The sequence below is a fragment of the Taudactylus pleione genome, unplaced genomic scaffold, assembly GCF_031769625.1.
Source record: "Taudactylus pleione unplaced genomic scaffold, aTauple2 ptg000016l, whole genome shotgun sequence".
In the NCBI taxonomy this organism is placed as follows: Eukaryota; Metazoa; Chordata; class Amphibia; order Anura; family Myobatrachidae; genus Taudactylus; species Taudactylus pleione.
In genome coordinates, this window is record NW_028284418.1 from 47,812,662 (window position 1) to 47,824,687 (window position 12,026).

The 12,026-nt window shown below is 44.8% G+C and overlaps 1 protein-coding gene across 3 annotated transcripts in view; it reads left to right on the top strand.

The window, feature by feature from the left end:
• The window catches only part of RUFY2 (RUN and FYVE domain containing 2), an 84,979-nt gene that overhangs the window by 19,020 nt on the left and 53,933 nt on the right, over positions 1–12,026 (top strand). Inside the window, exons 2-7 of one of the 3 annotated variants that reach the window (XM_088476129.1) lie at positions 1,224–1,338; positions 3,104–3,277; positions 8,333–8,450; positions 8,562–8,663; positions 9,814–9,937; positions 10,282–10,346. In XM_088476129.1, coding sequence (XP_088332255.1) covers positions 1,263–1,338; positions 3,104–3,277; positions 8,333–8,450; positions 8,562–8,663; positions 9,814–9,937; positions 10,282–10,346 — 659 coding nt within the window. In that variant the 5' untranslated portion in view covers positions 1,224–1,262. The remainder of the gene's footprint in view (positions 1–1,223; positions 1,339–3,103; positions 3,278–8,332; positions 8,451–8,561; positions 8,664–9,813; positions 9,938–10,281; positions 10,347–12,026) is intronic. The other 2 variants (XM_088476132.1, XM_088476134.1) reach the window with 2 other exon arrangements.

A 12,026-nucleotide genomic window follows, 5' to 3' on the forward strand; every position in this document is an offset into this window, starting at 1 on the left:
GCAATACCACGTGCAGCCTGAAGCCTCATAGCATGCGCTGGAGTAAGCAATTCCTGAGTAATGCTGGCCCGACACTAGTACGACCAGCATAAGATGTGATTCGTCATACGATTTCCCTTGAACTCCCCGGAAGCTCCCGGCCGCATTATTTGGTGCTTTTTGACACACGATGTACATACGATCTCACGTACTATCATTCGCCCCTATATGACCGGTCGTGATACGGTCGACCGTGTGCCGCACTAAAAACATGCGATCATCTTATAGATTTTGGCCTACATTTAAATAGAGGGCTGGGCTTCACTGGGAGGTATAAAAAACGGCTGCAATTTTAGCTCTGCACACTTCTGTTTGCTCCGTGACTAGTGGGGCTTGGCTTTTACCCTTGGTTTTTTGTCTGCTGCTCCTCTCCGCTCATGATGCTGCTGTAAAATGGAGCTTGGGCGTGTACAGAAAAATGTCACTCAAATGACGACGGTCGGACGTACGATGCATCGCATGCGCAATTACACGGCACGATCTGCATACGATTACGACTGATAATATGGGCTGCACGTCTGATCATAAGACACGATATAAGAGCATCGGATGGTATTCTTACCTAAATACTGCACGATTTGCACACAATCTGTCGTAAGAGGCGTCTAAAATCGTGCAATCGGCACGAAATCGCGCTAGTGTATGGCCAGCATTAGGTCAGGGCTTGTGCAAGTGTGTGTATGGGTCCGATGGTACTCGATTGCACCGATGGTTTTGCAATTCTGCTAAGCATTATGGATGTGCGTATGGTATAGTGGGCGTCCTTATGTAGTGCTGAGTTTGCAGTGTGATAGCAGTGCTATAGCAGTTGAACTGCGTGTGCGTACGAAGCATTGCGATCCATAGTGAATCAGGCCCTATAACCTCTATAGCTGTATTGATCCTGTATGGCAGCTGAGGAGCTTTTCCATCACAAAGAAGGAGACATGTTAGGGGCATGCCACACGCTTCCATAGCACTAGGGCTTCCCCCATTTCCCCCTTCCCATTTATAAAAAGATACCCTCAAACTGCCACACTTATCAAGGGCAAGCAGTCCCTTCAACTCAGGAATGCTCTGCCAAAAGCAATAATCCTGTGATGTCCCTTCCCTGTTTGTGAATGTGGTACTTTATCTTGTAGAAGGAGGCATGTACACGTACATTGGGGGAATGCTGGTAACTAAGTTGTATTTTTCTTGTGCAGAAGACTGTAGTAAAAAGAGAGTGTCAACTCTTCCTCACCATGACTCAGTTCGGAGCACCAAAGAACCCTGTAAACTGGGTTTCCCACATCACAGCAGCTGTGGTATCTCAGCCAGGTACTGTACATCATTTGCCTTGTCATTGCACTGTTATGGAAAGAAATTTTACTTGATACATTTCATCTGTAGCCCTGAGAAACTTTGTTTCTGATTAATAAATCATTACTACTGCATATATACAATAAATATATATATATATATATATATATATATATTAATTACACATATACACACACACACACACACACACAACCCTTTTCTGATCTTTAGAGCGTGAAAAGGGCCAAGTCTAATAACCCTTTTCCACCAAAATCCTGGGTCTGTCCCGGGATTTGGAACACGGTTCCAAGACGGGTCAGACCCGGGATTTACCCCATTCTCACTGCAGCGCGAGCCGGCGACATTTACACAGCACACGGCGCTTGGAGATTATGTCATCACCAAGCGCCAGAAACTCCAGCTCTCCCCTGAATGACAGACCGGAGCGGACCGGTGACTAGGGGAGGGGGGCTTTCCCAGAGGGGGAGTGTGTGTCCTTTCTGGAGGCTGTGTGATGTCACATCTGTCACCGGGGAGACGGGCAGGGAGAGATTTAAGCCTCCCCGTATGAAGCGGGGATATGGGTAGAAAACGGAACAGTCCAGACCATACGAGGAGGCTGTAATCTCTCCCTTCCCGGTGACAGCTTCTGAATAGCACCAATCACTGTGCTGTAAACGGATCCCTTTTCCACTGAGCCTGACCAGGGTTTTACCGCATAAAACCCTGCTTGAGACCCAGGAAGAAATGCCAGGTCAATCGACCTGCAAGTTTTTCCTAGGAGACTTTTGCACTGAGCCACTGTCCGGGTTGAGTTGGTAATAACCCGGTTATTTTGGCCAGTGGAAAAGGGGTATTAGTGGTAAATTTATCAATGTGCGGCCAAGGTATAGATGTACACAGTTCTGCATACAAGCAAAATGCTTATGCAGTTGTGGCCGACTTGTGCGCAACTGTAAATTGGCCCTGGTGTCTGCTGTGGTCACGTGCATCCTGGCACTTGCAGTGCCACAAAAGGTAGGCGCTACAAATATTTTCCCCCTTTGATAAAAGTGTTAATAATTGTGCCTCAGTTGTTAATAATAAAAATAATGGGGGCACACACACATTATTAATAAGTGTTCCCACATTTTTAATTCACTTTTTAATATAGGAGCCCCATCATATTTTTCTTTTTTTATTGCTCCCCTAATCATTTTCTGTACTGCAGTATATTCTTCTTTCGGGAGCTCCGTTGGGGATGCAAGTGCAGGAGGTTTTCGATTTATTAGACCACATCTAGGGGTGGGGTTAGGGGGGTGATTCATGGGATTTCCGGTGGGGGTGAGTGGGAGGTGTCTATTCACGTTGGAGGGCGGCGGGGCAACTTTATTCATTGGTCCTGCAGTTTCAGTGACAGTTGTAAGGGGAGAGAGGGGTGAGGTCTCCTTGCCGTTCTCTAATGGGCAGCTGCTAGATACACACCTAGCAGCATTATGCCTGTCAGTATACAGTCATTCTGGCTGGATACATATGTTACATGTGTACTTTAAGGAACATTTTTTTCTCTGGACAGGGCACCCTGTATTTCACACATATTGTGATACTCTCTTAACTCATTTAGCTTTGTATGTACAGAATATTTCTCTTTTAGGGGAGGTGACTCCTGCATACAGACCATTAGATACATTTTTTATTGATTATTTTATATATATTTATTTTATATTGACTTAGCACTGTGATTAAATTGTCTAATTAAATATATTAAAATAGTATCATTGTCAGTATCTATCATGTAACCTAGCAGCGAGAGACCCAGCTGTGGTTGAGAGGACAAATCTGCTGAACATGGCTAAGCTCAGTATAAAAGGACTTATTGAATCGGCTCTGAGCTACGGCCGTACCCTGGATTCAGATTACCCTCCTCTTCAGCAGTTCTTTGTTGTGATGGAACATTGCCTGAAACATGGACTTAAAGGTACAGTATGTAACAAAAAACAATAAAGCACATTGACCTGTCAAGATGACATGCAGTGATATATAAAGAACATAGGGCCTGATTCAGACCCACTCGCGAGCGGCTGTCCGCTCGCAAGTGGGTCGATGTTATGGACTGAGCATGCGCACGACGGAGGGAGCTCCGTCGTGCGCATGCGCCAGACGCGACGAGCGAAGGAAAGTCCTTCGCTCGTTGTGTCCGATCAAAGGGGGCGTGCTGTCAATGTTGATTGACAGCACGCCCCCTTTGGTGGGCGTGCCTCCCTGACGGGGGCGTTCCCACGGGAACGCCTCCCGTCAAAAGCCGGCCCACTGACATCACTAGTGATGTCAGTGGGAGTGATTTTGGCTCTGATAGAGCCAAAATCACTCCGGAGCTTGCGGTTGAAAACCTCAACCGCAGGCTCCGGCTCGCAATTTCGATGGTCGCGATGGTCACGACCATCGCGGCCATCACAATGCACGCTCGTATAGCCTGTGGGTGGTGACCCACAGCTATACGAGCGTCCAGGAGGACGCTCCATTTTCATGGAGCCCGGCCCTCATTCAGAGCGTGCGCTCTGCTCAGAGCGTACGGCTCTGAATGAGGGCCATAATACTCTATGTACACTGACGTGCCAAAAGTCATGGGATAGATGCTTAGTATCGTGTAGGACCCCCTCTAGCCTGATTATGTGCAGCAACTCGGCGTGGTATCGATTCCTCAAGTAGACGGAAACCTCTGGAGAGCTGTTGAGCCATGCTGTCTGGATAGCAAACACAGTGGTTGCGTACATCTCCGATGGTGTGGGGAATGCGTATGTGCATTACACCTTCTGTACATGTTCAGAATGGGTCCTGCAATATCACTTGCAGTGTTCCCTAAGCTGCAGCCTGATTGACAGGCTGTGGCCATTTGGGGGCGGGAAAAGTGCGGTGCTGGGCAGCGTTCCTGAAAATAGGGGGTGCTTCGTCCCAGTTTTCTGAAAGTACCGAGGCCAGTGGCTGTGTCTTCCGACACAGATTTACTGGCCTCGGTAGCGCAGATGTGGTGGCCAGTCTGAGTAGCCTTAAGGCCCCCATACATCAGAGATTGATTGCAGCAATCGTGCAATTTGCAATTGATAGTGTATAAAAATCTTTCCCTTTTTTAATCGATTGCAGAATTGCCACAATCGATTGAAAAAGGGAAAGATTTTTATACACAATCGATTGCAAATTGCACAATTGCTGCAATCAATCTCTGATGTATGGGGGCCTTTATGATCAGAATGTTGATCCGATCCTGGGTCTTCGGGCACTGCCATGGGATCTGAATTGCTAGGTGGAGGCATCTTTTTCCTTCAGACGCCTCCTGCAGTAATAGCATATATGCACACAGTAGCTGCGTCCAAAGATGCATAGTGAACAGGCCCTCTAAGCACTAAGAATACAGATAATCAAAACAATTATAATAAACTCTAATAATTTACATGGAGTATAAATAAACTTCTTAGCACATGTTTGGCCAACAATGTATGCCCACCTACCAAGGTGAACTTCATCATGTCCCCCTACTTCCACAATAATTTCACATTATATAAATGTATCCAGAACTTACCTATAATAGTGCCCATTCTAATGCGTAGACTGCAATGCAAGGACCCATACTAATTACAGTCACCTAAGGGCAGGTGGGAGGGCTGGTTCTCCAGGCAGAAGGAATCTTGCCTTCAGGTGTACATTATATACACAATTATAGAGGGAAAAAGGAAGGTGGGTGGGGCTCAATTGCACACTCATTTTAAACATAATGGGGGAGATGTATCAAAGCAACATAAAGTGGAGAGAGATAAAGTACTGACCAATCAGCTTCTAACTTTCATTTTCCAAACACAACCTCTACAATGACAGTCAGGAGCTGATAGATTGCTACTTTATCTCCAAGCTTTGATACATCTCCCCCTATAAGAGGTGCTTCCATGCTGAAAGTTATAGTGCCCTGCAGAAAAAATAAAATACAGATGCACACACTAAGCACTAGGAATATTGATAATCAATATAAATATAATAAACTTTAACACTTAACATGGAGTATAAATAAGGTCTGTATAAATATAATAATGTATGCCCACTTACCATACATAATCATACCACACTTTTCATTTCATGGTAAGATTATTCATCTGTAAATGGACTGGTGCAAGATTATTCATCTCTAAATGGACTGGTGCAAGATTATTCATTTGTAAATGGACAGGTGCAATTGCACCAGTCGAATGCTGTTACCACCATTTTGGAATAGCCCACAACAGTGTGTGCACGTATATGCAAAGTTGTGTGTCTCTCGCAATTACACCTGCCTATGCCTGGGAGGGGGCAGTGCAGGTCCAGATAGAGGTGTTATATCGTAGCAAGAGGGTGTTGATACAATTGTGCACGTATGCAGACCAAGAAAAAAATACACCTTCATGCTTTGGAATGGTGTCTTATTGTGTGTGGTCAGGATCAGGTGCAAATAGCAGATGATGGTGATGATGACGGTCGCCTGCAATATAGAACAGCTTCTGATTGGCTGTTTGTGATTATCTATTGACACTGATTGCTTTATGACTAAACAGTGTTTAAGGTTTTTTTTTCTGCATGAAATAGGGAGTTGTCTGGTGTGTGTGGTTTTTTTTTTGCATGAAATAGGGAGTTGTGTCTGGTGTGTGTGTGTTTTTTTTTGCATGAAATAGGGAGTTTGGTGTGTGTGTTTTTTTTTGCATGAAATAGGGAGTTGTCTGGTGTGTGTGTGTTTTTTTTTTGCATGAAATAGGGAGTTGTGTCTGGTGTGTGCCTGTGTGCGTGTATGTGTTTTTTCTTTTTTAAATAACTCAGAGAGTGTTTGCACACAGCTATGAGAGCATGAAAGTGGCTCAACCATGTTACTTGTTGCTATTGAATTGATAGGCTGTCAGTCTCATTAATATTGGCTGTGCCTACAAAATGGCTGCTACCACTGTGTGAAATCATCTATGAAGATTAATCGCTAGTTGATCTGCGCCAGATAATGGTCCAGAAAACAAAATAATATTATTTTAATATTTGACTTAATTTTTTACATTAAAAATAGGGGCATGGGGAACAGAATATAGAGAGGTTGAAGGCAGAGCTTTCGATTGTATATGCAATGAGTAAACATTAGATGTTGATAAGAAAAAAATCTGACAACAAGCTGATATGATCAGTCGGGACCATTCAGTTACTGGAAGTATAGAGAGTAATGTCGGGAGGGTGGTTGGAAAGGAGGGATAAATGCATGGAGGTAGCTAGGACAGAGAAATGAGAGCGCGAGGGAGCATGGCCGGATAGATAAAACTGTATCTAAGGCTGCAGATACAGGATGTAGTCGCCATCCCGATGGTCAGGATGCCGCCGGTCAAATTTCCGGTGCAGGAACCCTGACAGCAGTCTGAATCCCGGCTCCGGTATCCCAAACGCTGACAGTGTGTATTAGGGTTAGGCACTAGCAGGAGGGTTAGGGCTAGGATGCGGGAGGGGAGGGTTAGGCTGTGGTCAAGGTGGGTTAGGGTCAGGGTTACTTCCCAAATTCTGTTGAAATTCTGACTGTCAGGATGCTGCTGTAAGTATACTGACTGTCGGCATCCTGACTGCCGGGATTCTGTACCCAGCTCCCAGATACAGTGGCTTGCAAAATATTTAATCCCCTAAAAAGTCAGCAGAATTGTCTGTATTACAGCGTGCATATTGCCAAACATTGGGCCTGATTCAGAGATGTACGCTAGTGCAATTACATCTGAGATTTCCCACGGAACTAAGCTGTGAAAATATGCTAATGTTTCCCAAGCATAGGGACGCTCACTGCTGCCTCTCATATCCATCCAACGTCATGTAAACGTCCGTAACATCAATGCAGATTGGGTAGCCATGCAGCAAGTCTGACCTGTCTCAAACACAGCGTCTCTCCTGACACGCAGAGAGCGCTCATGCTGTGAAGGAGGGAGCTCTCAGTGGCTAATATATGCACGCCCATTAAACGGTCAGACACGCCTGTGTTTGCCTAGCCACTCCCCCATTACCTCACTCAAACTCTGACTACCTGTCACTCACTTTGTGTATTTGCAAATCAATCCCTGCGCATGCAATGGCCAACAATCGCTCGATCTATGTAAACATCTCTGAATGAGGCCATCTATTCCTAATGATGGGATCTGTGGAGGGGAGTCAGGATTCTTCCAAAATAATACTATCGGCCTCTAGTCTCCACTAAATCATACTATAGAAGAAGTGGCATATCTGGAGGTACTGGTAAAAGGAACCATGGAATAGCTATGTCTACTAGTTTGTATGTTAGCGTTCAATGGATCTAGATTGAAAGCGAAAAGTGTAGGGTGGGGGGTTATCATGAGGGTCTAACCAAAATAAGACATGGGCAATGTCATACCCAAAATTTTGGCCTCCACATCAACCCACTGCCTCATGTGGGCCTCAGTTAGATGGGTAGATAAATATTACTTTTGAGGGCAGAAGCCTCCATCACTGGAGTGCCTATAGAACCTGGGGGCACCAGTTCAGCTGCATGAATTGGAATATTTATTTTTAATTGTCATTGTAGAGGATGGACCCACTGGGGGTGTTTGGAACAGGTAGAATAACCGGAGAAGAAAGTTAATTTTCACCGCAGCAGCTCTGCCTATCCAGGATATATAATACAAGCACCGATCCGTTTTTAGGGAGCAGATTAATTGGGGATAATTAGCTGAAAATAAAGTATATTGTAATGGTTGGTGTACAGTACATTCCCCAAATACTTCATTTTCTGAGGTTGCTATTTGAAATTATACTTGTTTGACAGACACTGTTGGACATAGAGGGGATATTCAGAAAATTTTAAGCTGAGAATTAATTGTAACCTCTGATAAGGATAGCTAACATTCAAGATGACATAATTACCGTTAACATGACCAGATCACAAAAGGAGGTCATAATATGACCAGACAGAAAACTTCCAAAACTGCTGTGTTCGTTACATGTAGTGTGCACCTTATTTATAAATACTTTGTCTTGTTTGCAGTGAGAAAATCATTCCTTAGCTTTAACAGAACAATATGGGGTCCTTTAGAGATGGTGGAGAAACTGTGTCCTGGAGCTGAGGAAATAGCAGCCAGCGTGAGAGAGTTACCTGGGCTCAGGTGTGCTATTTTATGTTATCTAGAAACCTGTTACAGTGTGCTCACTCTGTAGAAGCCACACTTGCTGTCATACATAATGTCACAGAATCTAACATGTCACTTTCATTCCAGGACACCTCTTGGTCGAGCCCGAGCCTGGCTGAGGTTATCGATGATGCAGAAGAAATTGGCAGACTATCTGCGTTGCTTAATATTGCGCAGGGATCTTCTAAGGTGTGCCACGCACTGTCAAGAACTTATTATTAAAATCATTGGTATAAATCAAGGTCAAAGTCAGCCATTGGGGAACATACTGCAGGGCCTGATTCAGCAAGGAACGCAAGTGAGAGAACGCACGCACTTGGCCGATGTTTTTGCACTGTGTATGCATCGCACCTGCGTGCGCGAACTAGCCAGTGCAATCGGGTAAGGGTACGCAGACTACACGCAGTGTGTACCCAGACCCTTCCGATATTGTTTGACAGGAAGTGCTGTTTGTGGGTGGTGACGGGGGGTGGTCGGGTGAACACAGGCGTGCCTGTGCGTTGGGACGTCGTTATATGGGCGTGCATAATTAAGGCAGTGCGGCGGTATACGCAGCCAGACGACTCGATGCATGCAGGAAGTGGCCAAACTTCTGCACAAGATCAGGTCAAACTCTATTGTGTGTATCGTTCCGAGGGTTCTCGATGCTACTGATGTTTCCGCTGTCTTGCAGACCACTCAGGCTTAGAGTAAAGGGAAGTGGGCGGCATTATGTAGTGCTGGGCGTCTGCATCTTATGCTGCAGTTGACGTGCGTAAGCATTGATTAGCATATATTCGCAACGGCCAAGTTCGTGCGTGTGCACACTTGTGTTCCTTTCTGAATCAGGCCCATAGTTAGAACTCCCATAATTTCAGAACGGAAAACTTGGACATATGAAATATGTTTATGGCGTGACAGCCACTCCATGCTTCCTTTTGCATGATTCACATACTGAAACAGTTATAGAACGAGCATATTCTCTTTAACTCTGAGTTCACTTACCTCAGTAATCTGGGAAAACTAGTATTTTCTTGTTACATAGCAGCAAACATGGGGGGAAGCTGTTGTGGGTAAAACTCTAGCACATGGTAGCCATGATAATAAGTGATAGTGACATGACATACTCGGGATAGTGCTAGGACATCCTGCTTGCGCAGTCTTGCTCATGGCTAGAAATCTTATATCCGCATTGGTGTGATGGTAGCATTACTACTCCACAAAGCTGGTGGACAATTACAACTGTTCTGCAGATTTAAAATATTCAAATAATGTTGTGTATTGTGCATGACAAATATGCAGTTTTGGTCTGTATGATACACAGCCTACATCACACTCATTAGTTTTCTTTTTCTTTTAGTGAGTTTTATGAAAATCATGCAGTAATGATGGAAGAGGAAGGCACTGTAATCGTTGGGCTTTTGGTTGGGTTAAATGTAATTGATGCCAACCTATGTGTCAAAGGAGAAGACCTGGATTCACAAGTATGTTACACATTATTTTTGTACATCTATGTGCATACCTGCTCAATATGATATCTCATTCTGTTGTTGGGTACATCCGGCATCTGAACCACCTGATGCCTCTCTCTGCCCCTATTTCTTCTTCTGCCTGCTAACCTTACATATTCATGCCTAGGATGATAAATAAACATGTAGGATTTGCTACTTGTAGTGATTTAGATGTGAAAGTTCCTTATGTCTCTCGTGCTAATGGTGAGATGTTGTGCAGCCTCCTTCCTGTAAGAATGTGTATGGCATCACACGTGCTTTATTTGGATGAAATGTAATAATTAAATGATGTTTTATTTGTACATATCCTTTGGTAGGTTGGGGTGATTGATTTCTCCATATATCTAAAATCAGAAGAAGATAACCATGACAGAGAAGGAAGGTAACAATGCAAATTGTTCATATATTTGAATTCATTTGCCTGCTCAATAAAGATATATATCAGTTTATAATTACAGTTATTAGCCTGCATCTGAATATGTCATGCATCAAATTACAATGTCATGTATAGAGAATAGCTCAAGTGGGTTTTGAGTTGAAATATGGACAGGGACAGAAAGAAGGTCCTAGTTGGGTGGAAGTTAAGCTGGGTACACATTAGACGATTTTTTTTTAATGATTTAGCCAATTCCAATGGATCGGAATGACAAATCAGTAAACTCGTCTAGTGTGTACCCATATGTCGGCTGTTGCGCGCTCCCGTTTGGTTGTCAGCTGCATCGTCAGATCGTCCATACATGCATCTCAGCCTGACGATGCGACTGAAGAACCTATGAAGCAGGATGCGGCAGGGACTGACATATCGAGCGGTCGGGCACCAGATCGCCTAGTGTGTACCGGCCGCCGGATATGTCGGCCCGTCGGAGAGGGTTTCGCCGGTCACATTGGGTTTCGCTGGTCACATACCCAGCTTTAGGAGTTGTTAGCAGCACCTGTTCTAAAGATTACAGATGGAGTATTGTTACCAATATTGGTGAGAGCTGAAGGGGGAGTTAAGGAGGTAAGTGGAGTGTGTGACTAAATAATTCATTGTCTATTGTTACATTAATCAGCTGGGTACACACTATACAGATATATCTGCAGATGATGGTTGTTCGTACACACTGAACATCATCTGTGCCTGCCCGCAGGTCCCAGCGACCAGGGGGCGTGTCCTGGCAGGCGGGGGACGTGTCCTCGTGGCTGCCGCTGTGTGTGTACGGGCGGTCTGCCGACCACCCGTACACACCTGCCGATGTACAGATATGTCTGCAGACATATCTGTCCATCGGCTGTGCAGCACAGCCAATGCGATATGTCGGTGAACGCCGACGTTCACCGACATATCGCAGGTACCCACTGCCCGACCGGTAGCAGATACATTGGCCGATCAATTGATCGCCCAATGTATCTGTCAGTGTGCACCCAGCTTTAGAGTGTGGCTAACAGGGTGAGAGATCGCCTCTTGGAATAAGAGAATTTTCTCATCTGGAGGTATTGGTGAAATCTGGAGTTGAGTTTGCAGCTCGGAGAAATATGGGTAACTGGGATAGTATTGTCACACGGAAATGTGATGTTTTTTTCATAGCCATCCTTTAAAAGCTAATGGCAACAAACCAGGATTGTGTTGTGGGGTATTCCAGAGAGGGTAACACACAGCTGGTTCAGGGAGCAACTCATATTATAATAATAATCTATAATAATAAATAAGACAGTAAAAAGTAGGATGGAGCTTCAAGGCAGGTGGTCACTGGTGCTGAGGGAGCACAACACAGTGGTGATACAAAACACATTTTTATAGGATGATTAAATGTCAAGCCATATTTTGGCACCATGTGGTGAGTGCATCTGGATGCCCTGAGCCGTACGGGATGTTTTCTAATAGTTCTCTAAGGCCCTGATTCAGACCTGGTTGCTCTGACAGAGCGCTCGCTCTGAATCAGGGCTGGGCTTTTTTTTTTTTTTTTGAACGGCCTACTGGCTGCTCGCATAGCTGTGGGTGACCACACCAAAGGGGGCGAACTGTCACTCAACATTGACAGCTCGCCCCCTTTGTTGCGAGACCTGGAGCGACAGAGTGCCC